The sequence below is a fragment of the Ambystoma mexicanum genome, chromosome 9, assembly GCF_040938575.1.
Source record: "Ambystoma mexicanum isolate Mex_15411 chromosome 9, UKY_AmexF1_1, whole genome shotgun sequence".
Taxonomy (NCBI): domain Eukaryota; kingdom Metazoa; phylum Chordata; class Amphibia; order Caudata; family Ambystomatidae; genus Ambystoma; species Ambystoma mexicanum.
The window spans coordinates 67,304,981-67,332,001 of NC_090931.1; the positions used below are offsets into that span (position 1 = coordinate 67,304,981).

The following is a 27,021-nucleotide window of genomic DNA, read 5'->3' on the forward strand; positions in this document are numbered from 1 at the left end:
TCTAGGCTCTGGGAAGTTGCTGCGGATCCGGATGATCGCTGCTGAAGATGGAGGCGCCCAGGAAAGGTGAGTGAAATGCAGCGCTGCAGCAATCGAAGCGAAATGCTTTTAAAATGATGTCTTCCCTTTCAGGATCGTCGGTGTGATGTCTCCGTGATGCAGCTTTAGCAGGTAAGGTCTTCTTTCTCACCAATTCTCTCTTATCTCCCTTTGCAGGTGACCCAGGATGCTGACAGGCGTGGCTGAAGTCCAGATGCAGGAGCTGACACGGTGAGTGTCCAGCTGCGAGGAGCAGAACAACGCGAAGCGTGAGTTGCTGATCGGGCGTGGTTTAAATATCTTTGGAAGAAGTTCCAGGTATGTATCCTTCCACCAATCAGGTATGTATCCTTCCCCGACCACACCCAGGTGGAAAGTAGTCCCACAGGTAAAGTAGTTCCATTCATGCCTCAAGAGGGCCTGGATGTAGCAGCATGGTCTGCATCAGGTAAGTGCACATTAAAACACTTGAACACATGTCTAGCTTTATGAGCCTGGCGCCTAAGGCGCCAGGACAGGGATCCAACATGAGCCTGGCGCCTAAGGCGCCAGGACTGTGTCCAAAGGGCCCCAGCTTGGGCCCGCTGGCACTTCCCTGGGGGGAATGATGCCTGCCTCTGGGGTTACTGGGTCGGACCTGGCTCCTTGGAGGTAGGCATCATGACACCTGCACCAATCGCCAGGACTCATTTGGCTTTAAAAAAGGGCTGAACCCTCAGTTAGGAGATCATCAGACGACTTTGAAAGGAGTAAGAAGAGGACTCATTTGGACCCGGGCTGAAGGTACAGTCTACCTTATATCTTCTTCCAGTGAAGGAAGGCCAGGATTTCCAAGAGGAAAGCAAAATCTCTCCCCTAAACATCTGCCAGAGAACCCGTCCAGCAACTCCAGAACCAGCACACAGCGTGCCCTGCTAAATTCTGCCAGCAAGCTTCTTAGGTGGGAAGTGACAGAGAGTATCTGAACTAAGGACTAGGCTGCAGCCTGCAAAAACTCTCCTGAAGTTTGGGCCGTCCGCCTTGAAAGGATGTCACAAGCCCCGTGAAGAAGCTAGGAGGAGTGCCACACAAGCATTGACCAGCGTCCGTCTTTTAAGGACCTTTTCGAGACCATCAAGTCCTCGAACCGCAATGGGCTGCACCGCTGACTTTGTCATGCCCCAGTCACCAGAGCCGTCTGAGACGCCTTGACCAGCATTCCCAATCCACCAACCAGCACAGAGACAATGATTATTGACCCTGAGCCACCGTATAGGTCATCCTACAGCCGTCAACCAGCCTCGCTTGCCGAACCGCCTGCCACCTGATACCCGCAGCTGCCTCCCATCTCGAACTCTGTTTTAGAAGCTGCCAAGCACCCTGGAACCGCCTCGATGCTGTCGAGCATCAAAAACCTCTTAAGCACCAGGTACATTGTGGTTCTGCCCCCCTGGTCCTTCTCCGAAGGTCCCTCCAGACAGTTGCGAAGCTTTGCCCCTTGGTGCTGAAACCAAATAACCTTCAATAATAAGAGTGATCACTTTGCCAACTATCCTCCTGTCAGTATCCAGAGTGCATCCCCTTTTCTTTGTGAAACTGCCTGTCCTCTGTGATCCTTTACATGGTGGGGTGTTTTTTGTAGTGTTGCTAGAACTGTCTGTTGTGATAATAATAAAGTAGATATATTTACACAACCTTTACTGGACAGTCCCATTTATCATTGGGTAGTAATTGTATTTTTCGCTGTGTTACAACTAAACAACGATCCACGACCTTGCAGAAATAAGCCTGAAGTTCCATCCAAGTTTCCAAAATTGGACATGGAGATTTATAATTGACGGGTGTTCCAGTCTGTTGGGATCCCTTCTGGTGTACTAGAGGTGTGGGGCTGATTGATGGTTTTGAAACTGATATTCATCCGTGGACCAGTGGTTCCCCGGATGTTGATTCATCACAAGAGGTCCATTTGCCCTTAAAATGTACACAGTTCTACCTAACTTTGCAATCTAACCTAAATGTCAAATGCCAGCATTTTAATCACTGCAAATTCTCAATTTCAATCACCCTCCCTCCCAGAATGCCACAACCATCCAGAGAGGGTTTTTTGGAATCTCTCAGTGGTACCTCTCATTTCCTTTCTTCTACCACAAGAGGCAAAGTATTTGCTCGCCAAACACGAGGCTCCACGGTTCTGGATTTTCAATGGACCTCAAACCTTGAAACTTTCCAAGGAAGTATTTTGCTGAGGAACATGGGCGCTCCCTCGACCCCGCCGGGCTTCGCTCTGATCTGCAAGCGCTCGCTTGTCGAGACAGTGCGACGGTTAGAGCTGCACTCTGGGGTCTTCCTGCTCCCTTCTCTTCCACCTGCAGACACTGTTCTCGGCTCCACACGAAGCTTCCTTTTGGTTCTAGAAAATGCGATCCCCTTTCTCTTATTCGGGTACAGTTTCACCGCTTACCTCGTTCTTTCTGCATTCTATTTAAAATGTGCTGCATCACCTTGAATGGTGCTTACCTAACATCCACCTAAATAATTGGCCAACAAATGGCACATTTCTTGTGTTGGGACTTCCTAGTGCCCATTGTCCAATAGTGGCACAGCCTTTCCTGCTCCCACCCCTAAATTCCAGAATTCTCTCGGTTTCCACTGCTCTCCGGGCCTTTATTGGATTCAATTAGCTATTATAACGTATTACTTTAGATTGACATGTCCCATCTATTATGTTTGCCTTCCTAATTAGTCTCATTTATCTTTTTTGTTTTCTTTGAGTTCTTTTTAACTTTTTTCTCGTCCCTGTTTCTATTTGTGTTATGTAAAAGTCAAAGAGATATTGCATCGTGGACGGGGGGTCATTAGTTTGGCTTTGCAGTGTTGCGCGCCTGTCTGTGTCATACACAATTTACTTGATGTGTAAGCGCCATACAAATGTACAATAAAATAAATAAATTACATTTGCCGCACAGGTCCGGTAGTGACATACCACAATTCCTTAACTGCCAGACTATTATGCAAGTCTATGCAAAAAGGACACGCGTACTCGTCCCTGGCACTTAAGCGGTTAATATATGCCAAGGCTAGCAAGAGTAAGATGGGTGAGTCGGGGTGCCCTGAGGTGGTGCTGGAAACTATTACTGTGGCTAGTTGTGCTGGCATGGGCTGCAGGCGGGCAGTGCGTGTATTGGCTGCCGCAGCATTGGACAGGAGTCAGGTATGGTGTTCCTTGCATCCCCCTGTGTGTGGGGGGCGATACCCCTCTGGCAGAGTCCCACCGAACTCTTGGTTTGACTGTATGATTTACGTAGTTGTAAGGGTATCAATAGGTTGTGCATGCCAGGGGTGATGCATGCCATGTGCACCATGCGTGAGGCATGCGTTAAGCATGCGTGGCAGTCACTGCAGCTCCTACAGAGAGTAAAAGTGAATTGGAGATTTCTTAATGTTAACATACATGTGAGGTGTTAGAGACGTTCAAAACTAAACTGCAGAGGAGTCATGCGATCCAGGGTTCACACTGTACAGTGGATTGTGCTAGCTGAACATCACTGCAACGTGTGTGTGTGTGTGCAGTCCCCTTTCTGTTGGGGTTCCCCTGCTCCCCTCTCTGTAAGCACTTACAAAAGCTTTGCAAGATATGTGTGTAATTGAACATTTCCTGATACGGGGTAAGAACTGACCACCTTTACGCTGTCTTCTTCTTTGTGCGTATCTTGAGCTATATCAAGTTACACCTCTCATCTTTTTCATCATTATAATATCACATTTCTTAATAGTTTGTATTTTTTATTGGAAACTGTACTTTTGATATATTGTGCAGGTTATATTACTAAACAGTGCCTGCTGCCTTTGTTGGCAGAGGGCCCATTCACAATGTTATAAATGACTACATAACAAGAGGCAGGCTGTGCTCATAGAAACCCTGCATGTATGAGTCTGTAGTCAAACCACCATGGCTGATGTGCCATAGAAGTGTCACAGCACAGCATTTGTGTCACAGGGATGTTACTGCACAGTTCCGTGTGATAAATATGAGAATATTACTGCACAGGTAGTGAAAGTTGTAGAATTATTGCTACAGGCAGCTTTGTCTATCTTTATGCGAGTGACTACAAAGGAGGGGCGGGGGTTAACCAGTTCATTAATTTATTTATTAATTGACCTGTTTTGTATAGTGCTACAAATTACCTTCCAGAGACTTCATAGCACGCATCTGCTTTGTTGACTTATCAGGGTGGATGTCTATCATCATTTGTTGAATGACTTTCTGATTGGCCCGTGGATTATGTCACCTAGTGTTTAAGGAGGATCCTCCAATTGCTGGGGCAGAGTCCTTCAGCCGAGGGTGGGGTGAAAGTGGGGCGTTGGTTCCCCTTCTGCCAGAGGTGTAGAGAGGGTAGGGCTTGATAGGGCACAGCCCACCCAAAAGCTGTATGCCCACTCAGCATCGCTGTGTGGGAATTTACAGATGTTTAAGTCACTGTGGTGGTTCCAACTACATTAGCTTCAGGCCCCACTTGCAAGTCAATCCTGGCTATGTCTCTGCTTCCTGCAAAACTAAGATATAGAACAAACTACCGGTCCCACCAGAAGGCAGCAATGTCAGCCCTCCACTAGTCTTATGTGTGTGTTGACATACGTCTCTTGACAGCTCATGGTAGCTCAGTTTGGATACAAATGGCGAAGTAGGGCTCTGGTAGCATCCACAGGAAATCGGACCAAACACCTTTCTACTCACTCATTTCAGCACACACTGCTACTAACAGTCAGGCTCCACAGGCAGGAAACCTGGGTGGAACTAAGGGCAGCCCAAATGAGGATGGGGTTTGAACTCTGCCTCCTCTTGGAATACCGACCTCACTCAACCAATCTGTCTGAAAGCTCTTGAGGCCTTCTAGGCTTTTGGTGCTGGCTTCCAAGGAGTGGGAGTCTGGGCTTGAAGAGGGGGACCAAAACATTGTCCCTGCTGTACCTATCCTGCTCTCAGCCCGTCGACAGAGAAATGAGAGATGTACATCAGTCAATACCCCCTCCTCCCCTTCATCGATGATGTAACACATGTGTGAGAGATGCTATTCACTCAGACAGCCATTCAGACTGTATCGTGACACGAGCCTGAACTCTATAGAGCAAGTCAACTGACTGCAGCCCCATCGAGCTGCTGATGTCACGACTAACTTCATGACATAGATGGGTCAGACATCAAGCACATATGCATTCCTTCACGAAGCTACACAGACATGTTAGTTTATTGCTGATAGACACAAAGCATATGCTTATGACCCACATGGGAATGAAGACAGACACGCACATACGTTTCGCCAAGCAGAAAACCACAATACGCATACAAGTACATATGGACATCTTGCTGAAGCTCAATGCAGCTAACATGGACAGCCATGCAAATAAAGATGGACGACATAGGCACATTGCAGTGAATGGGAGAGGCTTTGAGAATTCGAGACACAGAGAAAGCTGATAGGCTGATCCGGCTGAATCCGACAAAGCAGGCTTCCCGTGCAATTACGTGCACCAATAGCCAAGGACACAGTGGGAAGGAACATTCCCAGATAAGCAGAAACAATAGGGCACCTGCAAGAAGGTAACGCAGAAAACCCTCATAATTACAGAAAAAAGCGAGCCATTTCGTGGTCCTTGCACACTTGACCTGAACATGGTGGACATTGCCTATTCATTCGAGCTAAGTAGAGATTGCTCCTCCAACTGGACTAAATACAGGGAGATACAAATGTAGCAAAGGTTCAAAGACAAATGTTCCATTTCACGGCACAGGAGATTGGGAAGGTAACTTATTGGGAACATACAGTATCTTCGGAGTCATTCCCACTTCCTTGAGTATTACACATGGCCTGCGTCCAAGGCTCCAAAGCTGAGAAGACCCTGAATGTCCAATCCCTATTCACCTTCTCCGATGAGTCTATACAACGTTGCACTGGCTAACCACCTTTCACTAACCTGTAACTTTGTATTTGATACTTTTTGGAGGTGGTCTCAGGAGAAGTTACCAGATATGGTTACCCAAGGGGTGCACTAACACATATAGAAAACTTTATATAGTTCACCTTACTAACCTATCCCGGTGCACATTCGGTTTTTGGGATGTAACTGCATTTGTGACATCATTAGTGAATAAAACCAGCTGACAACCGCCTAGACACTGAGAGTGAGCATGGAGAATTTCACGTTGTTCATATTGCAATACCTGTTATTTGAATGCGTTACAAAGACAGTTGAACTTTGCTCGATGGCTGGGTCTTCCGTTCTTGGTGCAGGCGATTTCCACGGCCTAGTTCCTCTTGCCTTTACATCGGGAGGCTGCTAATAGTCCCGGAACTGCTTTTACAAGCTCTTCTGGGAGCAGCGTGATGTGCACAACACAGCCCTTTCTACAATTCTCTTCCTGGACCCCACTTACTTTATCTTCTTAAAAGCAGGCAGATAGCCGATTGAGGAATTTTTGTGTTGCCATTTTATTTATTTAAATTTAATGTTGTTACGTGTTATCATCATTTTTGCAAAGCAACCTGTGTACCTATGTGGGTTAGGTGTTGCAAAGATTTCAGATTTAAGGTTGTATATTAACCCATAGATTAAAGAGAAAACAGATTTTTCTCTTCTAAGTTGTTTTCTTCGGCAAGCAATGCAAATCCCCTCACCGCCACGCCTCCACAACTGCACAAGGTAATCGATTAGTAATGATGTTGGTTGGGAGGAATGGTGCTTACTAAATTTAAGAATGTTGACTAAGGAAATCATATAATCATTGGGAATACTTGGATTTCAAAAAATAAAGATTACCGAGCGTTGAGTGGTCTGTGAATTATTAGGTTTCACTGGAATCTTCAACAAGACATTTGGTGATCAGTATCCTGGCCTTTTGGTATGATCAAGTTGGGCGCTCTGTGTAGAGACACCAACATTTTTCATCAATGGCGAGTAGGATTTGAAATGGTCCTACAGGGTCAGAAAATGTCCCGATGACAGTAGATGTGTCCCTCGCTGGTAATGTTGATTTTCACATGTGGGTAGTTCATAGGACTCGCTGGAGGGATGAGTGTCCTCATATAGAAACAAGAGTTGTGTGTGGGCTGGAGGAATGGTCAATGACCTGGCCATTTCCAGTCTTAGCTTTTCCAAGACACATCAGCGAAGCGACGTAATGTTGAGGGAGATCTCAAGTCAAGCTCAAAAGTCAAGAGAAAGGAAAAGAGCCCAGCAGGACATTTTGACGAGCGTTCAAGATTTGGCCGATGAGGTCTTAGACGGGTTTAACACCGAGCTGTACGTGTGCAACACAATGATCATCTAATTTGCACCCTCAAGACATCATGATATTTTCTCTGGAGCTGGTCCGACCCTTGATCTTTGCAATACTGATGAGCGTTAAGCAGTGGTTGCAGAAGAGACACTGAATGGAGGAGTGTGCCTTCTTTTCTGTCAGGTTTGTACCAGATGTGATGGACATATGGTGCGCAGAGTTTGATTGCAGCTTACATGTCGGCTTGCGTGGTCTTCTTCTTGGACTGACCTTTCAGATGTCCAATCGTACAATGTAGCGGCCAACAGAACCATGTGGCGACTCTATATCCAACCCTGTCTTTCAGTCTCGAGGGGCAGAATGTGTCATTACCACACCAGATGGCCTTTCATGGTCAGATTACACGCGGCCTATTTACCCTACAATTAGAGTTTCTAGGAACGAGCTGACAGGCGTGATCCATAATGCGAAGAGCAGCCAGTCCCTCCTCATTGAGTAAGTGTCACTCTTTGCGAGTGACACTTATGTCTGTTGATCATAAAACATCCATCATCATATTTTCCTTTCCTAACGAATCCCGGCATTAATTATATAAGATGCTGCCCAAACAAACACACACACACACAAGCAGAAACACACACACACACACACACACACACACCCTTAGTCACACACATTCACACACACGCACAAACGTATGTGCACACACACACACACACAACTTGTGAAATGGCTCGCCAGCGAGGCAGGTGGAGGTTTCTACGTAGGTGAGTCAAGAGGCAGCTGGGACCACTTGAGAGCTATCAGGGCGAGGACAAGTGTATTGCTCAGCCTGCCTGCGTCCTGGCTTCACCTGCGCTGAAGTGTGTGTTTCTGCCCCGCGTTGAGGGCATAAGTGGTGTGCTCAGAAGGAGTTGACAGCAGAGGCAGGTGACAAGTGGAGCCTGGAACCAGCTTCCTCAGTGCCTTCTCGTGTTCCAATGGGGAGAAATGCCACACGTGTTTCATCACTTGGATAACACAAAAGGTGAAACCTGGTAATTAGAATATAGAAACTGGAGGTGGGGTCAGCTTCTGTGATTAGAGGAGATCAGCCAAGCCTTTGCTAAGGGTCTTTCAAAGAATTATAATGCACAAAATCAATTAATTCATTAATACAAACCCTCCAACATACATGAAGCAGCTGCTGCCCCAGGGAAAAAGCTTCAAAGCCCTGTAACTAGTCAGTGTTATCCCAACTCCGTTGTATTTTAAGCAGCAACCTTGATGTCCGTGATCTTCAACACCAGGATATGCCTTTAAATCATTTTGTAAAAAAGAAAAATAAATATGGCAATATTACACAAAACCGTGCCTTATGTCTGTTTCCATGAGCAGGAATGAGGGCCAGGGACATTCCAGCCCTTTTAAATGCATGCTATGCTCTGTGCATGCATTGCACACTTTCAATATGCATCACTCGCATAAGATTAGGGGCCGGATACAAGCAGTTAACAAGCTAGGGTGTCTGCTGGCTGAGCTCCTGTAAAGTCAAACTAAAGCTTCATTTCTTGTGGAGACTTCCAGGCCTCACTGCCACCCACAAAGTGCTTTCCTGGAATTGGAAAAAACACACTTCAATGAAACTATGATAGTACGATCTTCCAAGTAAGTCTGAGGTCGTCATTTCCTGCACTCGGGGTGACATCAGAGGCCACGTGGCAAAGAGACTGCGTGGGCGAGAGTATGAGGACACATCTGACACGGCTCCAAAGTCCCAAGTTTGTGTCCGCAGTTGTCATCCTTTCTGCTTCTAAGACCTCGGATTCCTTCACTGCTCTGGCAGGCCTCGCATTAAACCCTGTTCGTGAATTTATGGATCTGGGGATTTTGAAGGTTTCTCGTGAAAGTGTGACCTTGTTCTTCCACGATTCCTTATTGGAAACTAAGATGAATACATCTCTGAATCCCAGTTGGGAGTCAAGCCCATTCCAGAGGCCCCTGCCGTAACGGTGACACAAGCGCTGCCCAAAGCAGAGGAAAGCCCAGCCCTGCTCCCTAGCCATGCCCAGGCTCCTTGGAAGTAAGCTGCTCTGGACCACGGCCTCTCTCGTGGCTGCTCTGGAACCAGGGCCCTGACACAAGAGGTGAAGGACACCCTGTAGGTGCCAGCCAGGCTCCTTGGATTGGGAGATCATCAAAAGGACTCAACTAACTTGTACGTAGGGGCCGCTGGATTTTGACTAACAGCGACCAGAAAGCTCAAGAGCACTTCCAATCCTGTCTGCAATGTTTTGGGTCGCATTAGAGCAACATTCCACGCCCTTAGAAACAACACAGAACCCTTTGCTTTAAGCACTTCACGACTTCAAACTGCTATTCTGCACCTTCAAGCTGGCTCAACACTCACACTAGCAGTTTTCTTTGCCGCATCGAATTGAACGCCGGTCCACTGCTGTAGAAACCTTCCACTCACCGCATCTTGAGCAACACATTCAACCAACAGAACCTCACCCTGACTCGAACGTTGGTTTGAACCTCTTGAAGCCACTGTGGCTGTCACATGCTGACTTGACACAGCGGTAGCATTGTCTCAAACTGACTTGACCGCCGATCCAAAACCCTTGGACCTTTCGAACTGCACCATATCGAACTCTGACTCAAACTGCACAGGCCTCTGTATCAATGCTGACTCTATGCCGACTCGCTACCAAGATCAATGGGACTCGTCAGTTCTCAAACCCAGTTCAACCACAAGGAAAGCAAAGAGAAGCCAATGTGGGGCTGTTGAGCCACCCAAAAGCATGAACGAGCTACTGTTAAGAGGCCTTGTCCCACGTGTTCACTTTATGGATCACAGTGACTTATAAACCCCGCCCACCCATGTTTAATCCTTTTTTGACAGACATATCTTTTGGCCAGTGACATTGCTGCAACTGCTTCCTTATCACCCATTAGTGCTATTCTATACTGCATCTGCATGTTCTGTGTTCTCTACACAGGGCTGTTTTTTATTTTTTGTTAGTGTTTTTGGTTAGTTGTTTGCATTTTTGATTGTTGAATTAAAGTATATATATTTGTATAGAACCTTGATTTGACATTCTTTTATTTTGCAGTGTTTGTACCATTGCTGTTTGGGTTGTGACTATTATCACTTTGCACACCTCCCGAGAGTATAGACTGCCCTTCGCCCACATTGCCACAAAAGGTGAAGAAGGTATACCCATTGAACTGTTTCTGTTTCACTTTTGTGATTTGGATCACTTCTGGTTTATTAATAGTGTGCACTTGTGAAAAATCTACTTCCAGGGCACCAGTGGTCCAGGGATGAATATCGGTTTCTAAACCATCAATCAGCCCCCCCACCTCTAGTACACCAGAAGGGATCTGAACAGATTGGAAACACAAGCAAATTATAAACCTCCTTGTCCAATTTTGGTAACGTGGACGGAACGGCAGGCCTATCTCTGTAAGGTCGTGGATCGTTGCTTAGCTGCAACACAGCAAAAATACAATTATTACCAAATGCTAAAAGTGACTGTCCAGTCAAGTTTGTATACAAATATCGACTTTATTATTATCACAACAGTTCTAGCACACTACAAAATACAACCCACCATGTAAAGGAATGCGGAGGACGGATTCAAGAAGGAAAAGGGATGCACTCTGGTTACTGACAGGAGGGTAGTCAGTAAAGTCTTTAATCAAAATCGTTCAAGGATACTTGGTTTCAACACAAAGGTATCAATGGGTCTAAAATGTTCCTATGGCGCTTCGCCAAAGGACCAGGGGGACAGAACCATAATATACCTTGTGCTTGTAGAAGTCCTGGGTGCTGGACAGCGTTGCATCGCTTTGCATCTACTGCAACAGAGTTCAAGATGGGAGACAGCTGCCGGTATCAGGTGGCAGGAAGTTCGGCAAGCAAGGCTAGACAGAGAGCTGCAGGCTGGCCTACACAGCGCCTCAGGGTCAGGAATCGTTGCCTCAGTACTGGGCGGCTGGTCTGAGGCACTGGTCAAGGCATCTCGGACGGATTTAGGGACTGCGAGCTTAACAACAGTCAGCTGTGCCGTCGGTTGCACCACGTGGGGCTCGGCAAGCTCAAAAATGTCCTTTGAGGTGGACGCTGGTTGATGCTTGTCGATGTACTCCTCCTAGTTTCTTCACTGGGCTTGTGTCGTCCTTTAAGGCGGACAGCCCAAAGCTGAGAAGTGTGTTGCTGGCAACGGCTTTGTCCTTGGTTTGGCTCAGAGACTCTGTGGCACTGCCCACCTAGGAAGCTTGCTGCAGAGCCTAGCAGGGCATGCTGTGTGCTGGCTGGGTACTGTTTCTGGAGCTGCTGGAGGGTTCTCTGGATTCAGTATCTCCCTCTGTTCCCTGGGAGATGTTTAGGGGAGGGATCTTGCTTTTCTCTTGGAAAGGGTTACTCCAACATGATTCTCACCCCTAAGACACGAAGGGTCCATGCTGGGGGGTCAAGCGTTCCCATAATGGCTGCTACACATTCGAATGCCCTTCCTCCTCATCTCAGATTGATTGAGTTTCAACAAGCATTCCACAAAGCAATCAAAACAAAGCTTTTTGTATGAATTTCTGTGGTAGATGACTGACCTCTATGTAAAACCCATGTATGCACCTGTTTCATTTGTAATCATGCCTGTTACGAAGAGACCTCTTTGGTCACCTGTAAACCGCTTAATCAAAATCTCTTAAAAAAATGTCATGTAACAGCGCCTCAATTCTTCTGGGCTGTAAGTGAGCTATACAAATACAAATAAATAAATAAAATAAATGCTGGCCTTCCTTCACTGGTGGAACCTGTAAGGCAGACTGCACCTTCATCCAGGGTCCAAATTATTTCTTCTTGTTACTCCTTGCGAAGTCTTCAGATGATCTGCCAAAATAGGGCCTCAAATCTCTTTAAAGGCAAATGGGCCCCAGGGATTGGTGTAGGCTAAGTCTTAATTAATGAACCAATCCTGGGTCCCCACCAACAGTCTCCTTTATGCGTGAAGTCATAACCAGAGTGCTTTGAAACAGAAAACGTAAACGGGTTAAAACATGTAATAGTAAGTGCCACCCATCTTCCTGTCTGTTGTGTATCAAAGGTTCTCTCTGGTTAATTGAGCTCTCTGTGGTTCCTGATTAAAGCGGCAGCTGTGGCAAGACCAGGCTTTTGATCATCGCCACCAAACCACATCTCGTACCTTCTGAATAGGGTTCCCCTGCAGGGATGACCACTGTTAAATATATAGTCCCAGAAATGACAGGTCATTGCCCATGATACTGAGAGGTGGGGGCTGGCTTCAGGTTGACACTGTGCATATCAAAGGTTGTTGGGGTTTTCCTATCCTTTGTTAGTATTAACTCTGATCAGTACACAAAGCTGCCACCATCTGCAGAGGGTAAACAAACAGACAGGGTGGTTCCATGGAGGATTTATTAGTTAATTTGGCTAGCCATCGCAGGAGGAAGGTTTTGCCTTCCCAATTTTGAGATGCCTGATGTACTCTTGGCTGTCATATTCCAACTAAATATGATGGGGACGTCGCCTATCGGCTTTGTCCACCCAGATTATGCAGATCTATGTGTATGTCGTGCAGTGAGCATAGGGAAAAGTGTGTGGATTAACCCCACACATTTTCCAGAGGTTGATCTACCATCATTCAATTTCATTTAAAGTTTCAAAAAAGCACAGGCGACCGCACACCCATCATGCAGATGGTGGTATTCCTCACGCTGACTGAGTAGGCGACTTAGCTGCTACTCATCCATGCATACTCCTGCACAACATTAGTCCTTTCATCACAAGTCCACACAGAACCTCACAGCACCTTCCATTGCATGGGGGAGGCAGGGACCAGAAAGGTTTTAACACTGTGGTTCAATTTGTTCAGGCACTCCTCCTCTTAATCTCATAAAGTAGGGCGTGCTAGCAAAATTAACCCTTACAAACAACAATAAAGGGGACTCTCACATTACAGATGGACATGTATTTCAAATTCACATCACACCCAGGGCCGGAGATTAAACCACACATTATACCCATGCAAGGAGAATAACAGTCATATTAACCAAGACTAGGAGAATTCATCTCAAATTACACCCAGGCCAGGAGAATACAATTCACATTAGACCCAGGCCTGGGGAATACATCTCTCATTAGCACCGTCGCAGGGAGAGCCAGTCAATCAGATGAAAGCCTGCGTTCCATGCTGCCTGACGGCCAGCTCCCCCACCACGATCTTACCTCCCATCATCTGTCACCTTTATTTTTTGTATTTTTCATTTACCAACGCCCCCCTACTTACCTTACAGCCACTCCTTCCACTTGGCTCGCTCAGGCTGCCATGGAAAGGGAAGAGGCGTTCTGTATGGAGCCCCACCTTCCCTTTCTATGGTGGCCATCTTAAGACAGTATTTTCAGTCATTGACCGGGACGCATGAGGCGTACCGTTCAGTGACTGAAGATATTTTTTTTTAGCACCACAGGTTACCGTTTTCGTAGCCTGGGGTGCTAATGGATTTAAGCCCCCATTTGAATTGCTGGAATGGGGGTAATGGCCGGACCCCTGGTTAATGGCCCTCGCCATTAACTTGGGCTGCTGGGCCGTTACCCCCCCGTTCCAGCTCTTGGAACAGGGGCTTAATGCCACATTAAACCCATCGAAGGAGAATGTAATTCATATTCGACTGCGTCCTGGAGAACAAATCTCACTTTAAACCCAGGCCAGGAGAATAACTCTCACATTACACCTGGGCCAGCAGAAGTCATCTCACGTTAAAAAAGCCCAGGCAAGGGGAATACATGTCATTTTATAACAAGGCAAGGAGAATACATCTTACATCACAACCAAGCCACGGGAATAAAAATCACTTTACACCCAAGCCATGAGAATAAATGTTACATTATATCCAGGCCACGGGAATATCACTGATATTACACCCAGGCCAGGAAAATACATTTCACATGCCTCCCAGGCCAGGGCAACACATCATCTCCATTACACACAGACTAGGAACATTAATCTTACATTACACCAAGACCAGGAAAATACCCCCACATTACACCAAGGCCAGAGAACAAATGTCACATGACCCCCTTGCCAGGAGAAGGTAACGTAAATGATGCCAAGGCTAGGAGAAGAAACCTCAAATTACACCCTGGCCAGGAGAATATATTTCACATTACACCCTGGCTAGGAGAGGAAATCTCACGTTACAGCATGGTGAGAGAATAAATCTCACTTTACACCCTGGCCAGACAATAAATCTCACATCATAGTCAGCCCAGGAGAAGAAATCTCACATTACACCTTGGCCAGGAGAAGACATCTCATATTACACCCAAGCTAGGAGAATACATCTCAAATTACATCGTGGCCAGAGAATACATCTTACATTACACCCTGGCCAGAGAATAAATGTCACATTATACCCAGGATAGTATAAGACATATCACATTACACCCTTGCAAGGAGAAGAAAACTCACAGTATACCCTGGTCACGAGAACAAATCTCACATCATACTCAGGCCAGGAGAATACATCTCACATTACACCCTGGTCAGAGAATAAATCTCACTTTACACCCTGGCCAGAAAATAAATCTCACATCATACTCAGGCCAGGAAAATAAACCTCACATTACACCTTGGCTAGGAGAATAAATCTCACATTCCACCCACGCCAGGAGAATACATCTTACATTACACCCTGGCCAGAGAATAAATCCCACATTATACCCAGGATAGTATAAGACATATCACATTCAACCCTTGCAGGGAGAAGAAAACTCACAGTATACCCTGGTCACGAGAACAAATCTCACATCATACTCAGGCCAGGAGAATACATCTCACATTACACCATGGCCTGTAGAAGAAATTTTACGTAAAGCCCAGGCATGGGGAATACATATCACGTTATACCCAGGCCAGGAGAATACCACTCACATTACATCGAGGCCAGGAGAATACATCTCTCATTACACCCAAGCCATTTAATTTAAATCACATTACATCCAGGCAATGAGAATAAATGTTACATTATACCCAGGCCATGGGGATATCACTGATATTACACCCAGGCCAGGGAAATACATTTCACATTATATCCATGTCAGGAATGTCAACCTTACGTTACACCCAGGCTGAGCGAATAATCCTTACATTTACACACAAGGTAGGAGATTATGCCTCTCCTTACATCCAGGCCAGGAGAACAAATGTCAACGTACCCTCAGGCCATGTGACTACCACTCACATAACACCCAGCAACATAAATTCCACATTACACCCGAGCCAGGAGAATACAAGAATCACATCATACCCAGGTCAGGAGAACAACAAGGAATGACATTTCAGCCAGGTCAGGACAATCAATATCACATCAGTCCCAGGCCGGAAAAAAGAGATCACATCACAGCAAGAAATGAGAGACATCCAGGTGAGGAGAACAGACATCAACTTACACCGCGACGATGAGAGCAACGTGTGCAGGTTATCTCGAGGAAGGAAGCAGGAGGGAAATTGCATGAATGGGATGAGTTATGAAATGATAGGAGGCATACAGAGACTTAAGCAAAGACAAAGGAGAGAATTCCAAGGAAGATGGTGGGGGGCTAGAATGTGGGAGAAGGTGGGGATGGAGTAGAAGGAAGGAAGAAACACGAAACAGGTGACAGATGAATGGAGGGAGTGTTCTGATCGAGAGGGCAAGAGTGAAGAAGAGCACGTGGAAACAGTGAGGAGGGGAACAACATCCCAAAACGCATAGAGGGCAGACATAAGGAATAAAGCAATGGATGAAGAAAACAAGGAGGGAGCGCAATCTGAACGATTCATTGATGCATTCAGTGAAGGGCCGAGGAAAGGGCTAAATAAGGGCATGCAATGAAGGGCTGAGGAAAGAGCACATACAAGATAAAGCCATACAATGAAGGTTGAGGAAAGGGCACATAGAAGATGGGGCCATGCAAAGAAGGGCTGAGAAAAGGGGACATACAAGATAGGGCCATGCAATGAAGGGCCGAGGAAAGGGCTAAATAAGGGCATGCAATGAAGGGCTGAGGAAAGAGCACATACAAGATGGGGCCATGCAATCAAGGGGTGAGGAAAGGGCACATACAAGATAGGGCATGCAATCAAGGGCTGAGGAAAGGGCACAAACAAGATAAGGCCATATAATGAAGGACTTAGAAAGGGCACATAGAAGATGGGGCCAGGCAAAGAAGGGCTGAGAAAAGGGGACATACAAGATAGGGCCATGCAATGAAGGGCTGTCGAAAGGGCACAAACAAGATAAGGTCATGCAATGAAGGGCCGGGGATAGGGCACATACAAGTTAAGACCATACAATAAAGGGTTGAGGAAAGGAAACAATAAGGGAATGCAATGAACGTCTGGGGAAAGGGCAAGATAAGAGAATAAAATCAAGGGGTGAGGAAAGGGCAAGATAAGGGCATGCCAGGAAGAGCTGAAAAAAGGGTGCATGCGAGATAAGGGCATGCGATGAAAGGCTGGGGAAAGCGGAAGGAAAGGGAATGCAATGAAAGACAGAGGAAGGGGCAAGATAAGGGAATGCATTCAAGGGCTGAGGGGAGGGCACAATGAAGACAAAGCCATGCAATAAAAGACTGAGGAAAGGGGGCGAGATAAGGGCATGCAATGAAGGGTAGAAGAAAGGGCAAGATAAGGGAATGTAATCAAGGGATGAGGAAAAGGCACACTAAGGTCATGCAATGAAAGGCACAGGAAAGGGCAAGATAAGGGCATACGGGCAAGATAAGGGCATACTATGAAGGGCTGAGGAAAGGGCAAGATAAGAGAATGCAATGAAGGCCTGAGGAAAGGGCAAGCAATGCAGTGGTGAGGAAAGGGCAAGGTAAGGGAATGCAATTTGGGGCTGAGGAAAGGGCAACCCAAGGGCATGCAATGAAGGGCTGAGTAAATGGCACAATAAGGGAATGCAATCAAGGGATGAGGAGAGGGCAAGATAAGAGAATGCAATGAAGGGCTGAGTAAAGTGTTAATGGGGAATAAGGGCATTCAATGAAGGGTTGATGCAAGGGCAAGAAAAGGAAATGTGATGAAGGGCTGTGCAAAGGGTGCATGGAAGACAAAGTCATGAAATGAAGGGCTGAGAAAATGGTGGATAAGGGCATGCAATCAAGGGATGAGGAAAGAGCAAGATAAGGGAATGCAATCAAGGGATGAGGAAAGCGTGCATGGAAGATAAGGGCATGCAATCAAGGGCAGATGAAAGGGCAAGACAAGGGAATGCAATGAAAGGTTAAGGAAAGGGCAACATTATGGAATGCAATTAAAGGTTGAGGAAAGAGCAAGATTATGGAATGCAATTAAAGGTTGAGGAAAGAGCAAGATTATGGAATGCAGTGAAGGGCTGAGGAAAGGGCACATGGAAGAAAATGGCAGAAGCAAAGGGCTAAGGAAAGGGCAAGGTAAGGGAATGCAATGAAGGGCAGAGGAAAGGGTTTATGGAAGAGAAGGGCAAACACAAAGGACAGAAGCGTGCATCAGTGCCTAGGACTTCACATCCCTACCTGGATCCATTCATGTGGTCATACTCCCTCTTGATATTCACCCGAGCAGGCTGATTGATCCACTCTTGCTGAGGGGGCAAAGGGGCAATCTTATGAGGGTGCCCATAGTCAGGGTTCCCCGAAGCAGTCATGTCAGTCTTCGGAATGTGGGCTGCTGCTCCGTATGTGGAGTCGAAGAGTGACTGGTCGTCACTCACCACCGACAGCGCCTCCTGGGAAAAAAGAGAAAGAGGCAAACAGAAAGACATTAGCGCCATAGGCTCTCTTCTGGTGACATCATGTCTCCAAGAAGCTGCAAACAAGCTACTCCAGAAAGGGAGAAGGGAGGAGAGAAGAGAGAAAGAAGGCCAGAGACAGAGAGAGACAGGGGAAGAAAGGGGAGGTCGGGAGGGGGCGAGTGAGAGAGCTACAGAGTGAGGGAAAGAGAGGGAGACAGAGACAGAAAGAGTGTGCACGTAAGAGAAATACAGAGAGGGAGAGAGAGAGGGTGATGAGGGAGAGGAAGAGAGAGGGACAGAGAGAGAGAGAGAGAGAAAGAGAGGGGGAGGCATTGTAGGAGAGAAAGAGTGTGTGTGTGAGCAAGAGAAAACAGAGAGAAAGAGTGGAGAGAGAGTAAGAGAGGGTGGGAGCAAGAGGAATACAAGAATACAAAGAGAGAGAGAAGAGAAAAAGGGGAGAGACAAGAGAGAGTGAGGTAATGTGTATGTGTCTGAAAGTGAGAGAGAGAGAGAGAGAAAGAGAGAGAAAGAGAGAGAGAGGGGGATGAGGGAGATAAGGGGGAGACCTAGGCAAACTTGAAAGAACATATCATAAATGACCAAGTTGAAGTTAAAAGGTTAAGAATTGGTGTGTCACCAAAATAAACAAACTGAAAATAGTTGTTATAGACCTGACTAGGAAAATATTTTCGGTCCAGAAGGAGCTCAAGGTAATCAGGACTGCATTATACACGAATGTTGCAACTACCCCCGCTTAGGGAGGCACACAGGACTGGTAAAGGCCCACCAGTCAGATCCTAGCTAGAAGCTATGTACCGTGGGGGCGATTGCTATTCGCACCCATTCATCAGGGTTGCAAACCGTTTTGTTCTTCTTCTTTTCGGGAGACGAGCTATGCACGTGTTGTATAAGCCCAATATCCTGTAAAAAAAAAGAACAGTGAGCAGAAACAGGACGTAGTCCCCTTTCTATCTCTATTGCAGTGCTAGCCACGGGAACGAGCTCCAGGACTGGTGTACAAAGTTCCATTCCAGCAGGCAAGTGGGGAGTGAGGTGGACGAATAGTGTGTGATGTCTTGGAGGGGTAAGAGGGAGGTTGGGGGCGTAGGGAGGCAACAGGGAGAGGCTCCCTGTGGCCCCCTCATATTCAAGATGGCTGCACCCTTGGAAGAATCTCAGGAGAATGTGGATGTACCATGTGTGTTCGCGCCCTCATTTCCAACCATCGGATTTTGTGAGCTCCCTTTGCTGGGTGCGAATGTACAACCAGAGTTTCGATCTTTAAGATCATAATTACAAGAAACTAAATAGTGGTAAAATGGTTAAATGAAAAGATCCCTAAAATAAGAGAAACAATTAGCAGTGTTCATTAAGTTACAAAAGACCCGCCTCAGAACTAGATGAAAAAAAGGGAGAATGCCAAAGATCAACATTTAGACGAGACAATGGCTCAGCAAGAAGACCTTGCAGAAAAAAGGGGGCCAGTGGCAACAAAGCAAAACCCCCAAGAGGTACTGGGGAAAATCTCAGAAATGGCAGAATAAAGACACTCAGAATAAGACAGAACAAGGAAGATATCTTTACTAAGAGAGACTGAAGATGGAGCCCAAAAAGGGCATAAAACCCAGGACACAAAAACAGGATGAAATGCACCACCCATGGAGCAGCGCTGCACAAATCGAGAGACCCATCAAGCCATGAGATGGAATGGTGCACAGTCCTGTCTTAGACTTCTCTGGGAGGTATTCAGATGGATATATATAATCCAGAGGGGAAAAGCCTGGAAAGTCTCACATCGAAACATTGACAAGGCAAACTACATCATCACCGAACCCACAACTGAGAACCCAGAAGAGATACTCACAGAGGCAAAGATGATCTGTTCAATGAAGAAACAAGATCATTGAAGCAACACAGGTCTTGCTTGGATTAACTTGGAGCCACCACTCAACAAGCGAGAAACTCCTTTCTGCCCTCCTTTCAAGACTTGGCAAAGATATTGATGATATCAACAGGAACTTAGCCGGGGGTCTGCTCCAAAATCGCTGACCCAAGGCTAGTGTAGCATCTGCAAATAAACGGTGGCAAATAACTTGGAAATATGGTCGCCTCAACAACATGGGACTGAGATAATCCATAGAGAAACTTGCAGGCACAGAGAGAGAATGCCAAACACCAGGATGGGCCCAGAACCCCAATGATATGCACAGTACACCCCAATACAGAACCAATCATTAGACCCTGATGCCACCAAGAAGAGCAGACTGACAGATGGCAGAGAAGCTGAGCATGGTACAACAGGGTGTAGGGGGGCTGAAAGGAAGTGGAGGGCTTCGGGTGCATCCTCTGATAAACTGACCTGCTGCCTGCTCCAAAGGCCATACACACTCTCTGTCCTCTCGAAGAAGATAGTCTATATCCAATCCTACATCTCTGCAGCCTCTAACAACACAGCCAAACTCTTTAAAACATGCAAGGAGCTGGTTAATCCTTCCAGTCTCCACCTCTCCTTTTTCCTACCAGGCCCTCTGTAAGGCGCTGCCCCCCTCATTTCACCACTAAACTCAAGACATCCAATCCTCACTCTCCTCTTCCTCTCTCTCTACTTCACACAGGTCCCCTCTGGCTGCCTCTCCCTGTCCTCCTTTTTCCTCCTTCTCACCGACAACACATGATAATGTTTCTACACAAGTCCGATCTATGAAAGTGTTGTCTAAAGATGTGCTCTCCTGCTCTTCCAGAACCAGCAAGGACCACATTGCCACCCTCGCTCCAGCCTTGGCCGATTTCTGCATTCTTTCGCTATTGGATCTCTCCCCTCTCTCCTCAGGCACTCCCTTGTGCATGCCCTCCTCAAAAAGCTTTCTGCCGACCTACCTGTCTGGCAAACCATCGCCCAATTTCTATCACTCCTTTTCTGTGGAAACGTACTCTCCACACTAAATCTGTTGGTTGTCTCCATGACCATCAGTCTGGCTTCAGAGCTGCCAGAAGCACGGAAACTGCTCTCCTGAACACCCATAAAGACCTGCTCTCAAATCTTGACTCCAGCTTTCCGTCCGTCCTCATCCTCCTTGACCTTTCCTCTGCCTTTGGCACAGTCAATCATGCCACCCACATCAATCGACTCTGTGAGAACCTGGGCATCATGGATCAGGCCCTGGCTTGGCTGACCTCCTTCCTCCTGGACCGACACTCCCAGGTCCAACTTGCGTCCTTTGTCTCCACCACCACTCTCTCCACATGTGATATCCCTCAGGGCTCTATCCGCTCACCCTGGCTCTTCAATGTCTATCTGGCCCCTTTGGCCCGCTTGATCTCCACCTTCTCCGCTAACTTTCAGTGTTATGTGGAAGACACTCAGCTCTCTTTCAGGCTTCCCTCGGCTTCCTCGCCTCCCTCACTCATTCCTGACTCTCTATCTGCAATTCAGGACTGGTGCACCTCCAACGATCTTTGCCTCAATGCCAGTAAGGCTGAGATCCTTCTCATTGAGAGCCCTACTCCCGCTTTCCCTTTTTCACTCTGGCTGCCCTCCTTGGGCTCTCTACCTTTGCCTTCATGTGAGGTAAAAAACCTTTGTGTCATCTTCAACTCCACTCTCTCCGTCTTTCCTCACATCACAGACCTCTCTAAGAAGTCTGACTTCCAACTGCACTTCCTCCGAGGTATTCTACCTTTTCTCACTTTCCCCCAGAGGCTCACTGTCTCCAGAGCTCTGGTCCTCTCCAGGCTGGACTACGGCAACAGCCTCTTTCTCAATCTGCCCAACTCTACCCTCCGCCCTCTGTAACTAATCCAGAACATGACTGCAAGACTTATCCTTGGCCTCAAGCACAGTGACCGATTCTCTCTAGCCCTGAAATCTCTCCACTGACTACAGGCGGATACAAGGATGAAGTTCAAGACCCTCTGCATCATCCACAAGGCTTTTGGGGGCTGGGGCCCGCACTAAATCCAACTCTCTCTTTCAAAATACCTTCCTTCTCGAGACTTTTGCTCAGCTACCTCCAACTCTTTCAGGGTCAAATGCTTCTCCAAGTAGAGAATGGGTGGCAGATCTCTCTCTTCTGCATGTGCCTCCATCTGGAATGGCCTTCCTGCCCCTCTCAGACTTGAGCCATACCTTCTAAAGTTCTGGAAACAGCTGAAGACCCTCCTTTTCTCCTTTGCAGTTTTAACAGTGCAAGATGGTGGTGTGAGTTATCGTTGTTTAGCTTATCCTAACTGGAGAATTTCTGAGGTTTTTCAGGTTTACTTGTGACCATAACGTCCCTTTAACAAAGATTTTTCATTGAATACATATATTGTTACGCATGAAATAAATCAGTGTAACATGGCCATGCATCTTGCTAAACTCTGCACTAATGAAGATTTAGAATCAAGGGCTCATCTAGAATTTGCTGTTTCAGTCAATCAAGTGCAAGGACTGGGGGTGTTATTTGTTGATATGATTCTTGCGTCCGTTGTTAAATCAGAGTGAATTGTGTGTGTCATGAGGCTCTTTCACTATTGAATTCCCCTGGCCACAGGTGTAGGCACAGCACTGCACACTTCAGGCCCTCGGATTTATAATGTATTCTTAATGGTAAGACTTCTAAAAAAGTGTGCAATATTTTCATTACACAATCTAATGCAATATTGCTGTATTTCTGCGTTATGCAGCACACATGTAAACAAGTAAAGAATCCAATTAGTGAGTGCAATATCTATCATGATCTAATGATGTCTGTGCATTGGAGACTGGGGATGTAGCCGGCCTCACTTGCGCAGGCATGAGGCCTGAGTCCCAGGCTCTTCTCTTCTGAAATTCTGCACTCATCCAAGTCCTGAGGCTGCCTGAATGTGTATATATGGCTCATAGTTACCAACAATTTAATATAAGGCTAAGTGTTGTGAGAAATAAAAGGAGCACCAGGCCCAGTGTGCATTATGCACTTCATAATTAAAGCATGTAACTGGTGTAGCACAGGCAAATCTGTCAAATGCAACGATCAGTGGCCATTCTCATGCTTCCAACATGCTCTTGCATATTATGCAGTGGAGCGGTGAGCCCCCATTGGTGCTATTTGACTCCTTCCCCTTTCTAATTGGCATATTTAGAAAGAGTTCAGGATGTGTTTACCAGACTGCACATCTTAGAATGATAGGCAATATGTAAAAGTAAGGCAGGTGTAACATTTTTATTTTTACTAGAATATATGCTCAAAGTGCCCATTAGAAATGAACATTGTACATGTTCAAAAAAGAGACATCTTGCAATGTTATTACACTTAAATACTTTCCCTTTTTAATACATTCTTTGGCACAAATATGCACCATTTTCTGCTTAAACATATCTATCTTTCTTGGAAAACGTCACACTTTGTTGAAAACAATATATTGTATATTGTATTTCTGTGAGCACCGTGGCAATGATTAATGTTGAGTTCTGGCCACCAACTGGCTGGTACTGTTGCTGAGCCCACACATTTGAAAGTATGCACACAGTAATATTCAACAATAACATAGAAAATAAAATTGAATGGTAGGCCTTGCAGCCTGGTCCTCTGATCCCTTACAAGGTCTGTCAGAACCCAGGGAGGTGAGAGAGGCTTCAGGGGCGGGGGAAGGGGGGTGTTGGGGGTTGCCATCCCCTGTATGGGATCAGGTTCCAAAATTGCATTTAATGTTTGTGCCTACTTGTACAGACATGTGGGTTTTAGAACGTTGTGAGGCAATCATTGGCCAACATGCCACATGGAAGACTGCCTTGGTGCCCACAGAAGAGACATGCCATGGCTGTGATTCTGAGCGCCACTCTCTCCGGTATGGAAGGACCTTTTGGGAGATGGAGTGGGGTGAAGCTCTGCATAAGCCTTCTCATGTGCAAATAGTTCTTTAGGTCGGCAGAGCAGCATCTCGAAGCTGCCCCGGGGTTCCAGATTGTCTTAGTTTTCCGGGGAAGGGGTCATGGCATTTCCCCATCCTCACAATAACTACATCTAATTCCTCGGTTTCTTTTAATTAATGGGTACCACCAGACACATACACCTGTAGTCCTTTTTTGAAAAATTCTCTGGATTATTTTTCTATAATAGAACCCTGTAGCTATCAGACATATTTAATGGTGTGTATACTCCATCATAGGATGAAGTACAGATATTCCTATTAGTTTCTTGATATCAAATATTTATTTATATAAGGTGATGATGGGGAAAGTGCAGGGTCGATTACAGAGGAAGACTTGTGATGACCGCCTAACTAAACATTCTTTTCACGCTATATATGGATGTAAGGTTTCGTCTTATCGCAGTTACTACTGTACCTGCTATTTATTTTGTTTACAGAAGAGCACTGCCAGTGGTAATAGCCACCAGTACTAGTCACTTCACAATATCAATGAATGTGAGTGTAAACATCCGAGAGGTCATTATATACCTAATGCACACATGTTATGTTTGAAGATATACCCCACGAACAGTTATTAATAGGTGTTCTTTTTGATTTTAGATATAACACATTTAAACAAAAAAAAGATCATTTTATCATCGGGACCAAGTAGACACGCGGGCTATTTCACTCCTGGGACCTCCAAAATAAGAATTCGGAGCAGATGTTCATGTTTCTGCAGAAACAGAAAATTGATTTGGACAACGAATGTATTGTCATTTGTAGAAACCTTGTACACTATAGTATTTTCTGAGCATGGGGTCTCTTTATGTGCTGTAATTAGGTGCACACTGCGCGCAGTATTAAACTATAGGTTTTAAAGAAATCCTTGAGGTTGGTTGGAGTTTATGGGCCTCTTCACGGGTCGGGTGCCCACCCTGCCGGTGCTACCGGCGGGTTGCTGCTGGACCCGTAAAAAATGACCAGCGCCTGACTTCCCGGTGCCATCGGGCTATTCAGAGTCCGGTGGCCGGGAAGTCAGGTGCCAGTCATTTTGTTAGTCCCCGTTCCCATGGAGTACCTTACGACTCCATGCGAATGGGGACATGGGAGCATCGGCCCCGTTAACAACGGCGCCGGTGCTCCTCTGCGAGCGGGTGCCGTTCTGCCCGGCAGATCTGACCATGGCGGTCGGGACAGCACCCGCCCGCAGAGTTGTAGCGTGCCAGTCTGGAAACAACGGTTTCGGTGGGCTTCCCAGCACCTGTGTTTCCGGACCAGCCCCGTTGTAATGAGGCACAATGTATCTCATGGATTTTTATATGTGTGACAAGAAGAGTGTGTTATATATTTGTAATATAGATGTTAAACAAATGAAACCCTCTTTATCATTTATTTATTTATTGAACATTTGTATGGCGCCTATAGAGCAAAAAGTGTTTCCAGGCACCACAAGGCAAACGGGTGGGGGGGCAGGGGAGAAAATAACAATGGTCCTACTAGGCCTGGTGACATTCGGATCGTGCAAGTGCAGTAACGGGAAGTGCAGAGGATCAGGGCGAAGGGATGGGATAGGGAGAAGGAAAGAGGGAGAAGTGCAAGAGGGAGCCCCAGGGGCTGAGAAAGTGCTGAGGGGGGCCCAGGTGGGGAAGTGCTTGGGGAAACCAGCGATGGGTGTCAACAAGTGGGAGGGAAGGGGGTGGACCAGACTCAGTAGGCTAGTCAGGAGGGGGGCCCGATGGCAAGTGCTGGTACAGGGGGTGAGTGGGAAGACGGGCTCTCTTTTAATAGGTGACACTATGTGATTGTTAACAGTGTTCCTCTGCCTCCTTTGGAGGGCACAGCTATGTATTTTTCCAGTTTTAGGAGGCACACACTGATTTCTCGGTTACCTATAGTGTGTAGGGGAACTTAATATACTTAAACCCTGGACAGGACAAGACACACAACAGGCAGTAGTCAGAGGGGAGTGGCAGTGTACTGGGACTTACATGCTGTATGTACAGGGATGGGGCAGACAGGGAGGAGTAGGAGGGATGTGCCGTTGAGTTAAGAGAGCAGCTTCTAGGCACAGGGGGCAGAGCTTCAGTGTGGACTTGAAGGAGTGGATGATAATCATCTTCTCACTTGTATAGCGCAAACAAATCACTAGAGGCATCGAGGCGCTAAACTATAGTAGTGTTTTGATGTGGGAGAGGCGAGCATTCTAGTGCTGAGGAGCAAGGAAGTTGAAGGATCAAAAGCGAGATGATGAGGAGGGTATTCAGGAGAGCCTGACATAAAAAAGGGCATTGAAGAGGATGGTGCAGGGAGGAGAGTAGCAAGACATAGTGTGTGCCTGGTGGGGGGAGGGTGGAGCAGCAGCGAGGCCCTGTATGGATTTAAAGACAAGCAATGGGAATGTGAAGGGGGACCGGCTTCTCATGCAGAGCCAGCGTACATAAGGACCGGGCTCGGTAGTGAGAGTAGGGGTGGGTGATCATGGGGGTGGGGGAGGGTGCAGTGAAGCCGCATATTTTGCGCGGTTGGGAGAGGGAAGGCTAAGCCGTAGGTCAGCACACTAGTCAGGCTCAAGGGTTTGTAAGCGAGTTTTGCCACAGTGGTAGAATGGAGCGAGGCCTGCCCTGATGCTCAGCACATTCACCCTGCCACTGCAGGACGTGGAGGAAATCAAGTGGTGGGGGCTGAGATGGGTTAGGCCAAAATAACGGAGGCCAAAAGGACCGAGTTACAAAAGTCTGGCCCCCATTTGTTTGCATATGTATATGTGTGGGGGTAAATATAATACAAATTGCATAGGCATAAGGTGGAGGGGCTATGGGGGGTCTCCCCCCACACATATATATGCGATCAAATGGAAGAAAAAAGAAAAAAATGGACCTTTGTTAGTCAGACTTTTCAACTCGGTCATTTCACGCAGATCCGGCTGAGATCACTGTCACAAAGGACCCCAAGTGTGCAGACCAGAGAGGAAGCACTGAGCAGACCAGAGGGACATGAGAAAGGTGAAAGGAGGAGGGGGGGGGGGCATTGGAGAGTGTGAGGTAAATGACTTCAGACTTTGAGAAGTTCAGCATCAGACACCAAATTGC

General features: G+C 46.7%; 1 protein-coding gene across 8 annotated transcripts in view; it reads right to left on the minus strand.

Moving 5' to 3' along the window:
- FLI1 (Fli-1 proto-oncogene, ETS transcription factor) overlaps positions 1-27,021 on the minus strand; it is a 298,063-nt gene that overhangs the window by 78,643 nt on the left and 192,399 nt on the right. For 4 of the 8 annotated variants that reach the window (XM_069614173.1, XM_069614176.1, XM_069614174.1 and 1 more), the window contains one exon: positions 17,841-18,052. In XM_069614173.1, the coding sequence (XP_069470274.1) occupies positions 17,841-18,052 (212 nt within the window). The remainder of the gene's footprint in view (positions 1-17,840; positions 18,053-27,021) is intronic. The other 4 variants (XM_069614179.1, XM_069614180.1, XM_069614178.1 and 1 more) reach the window with 1 other exon arrangement.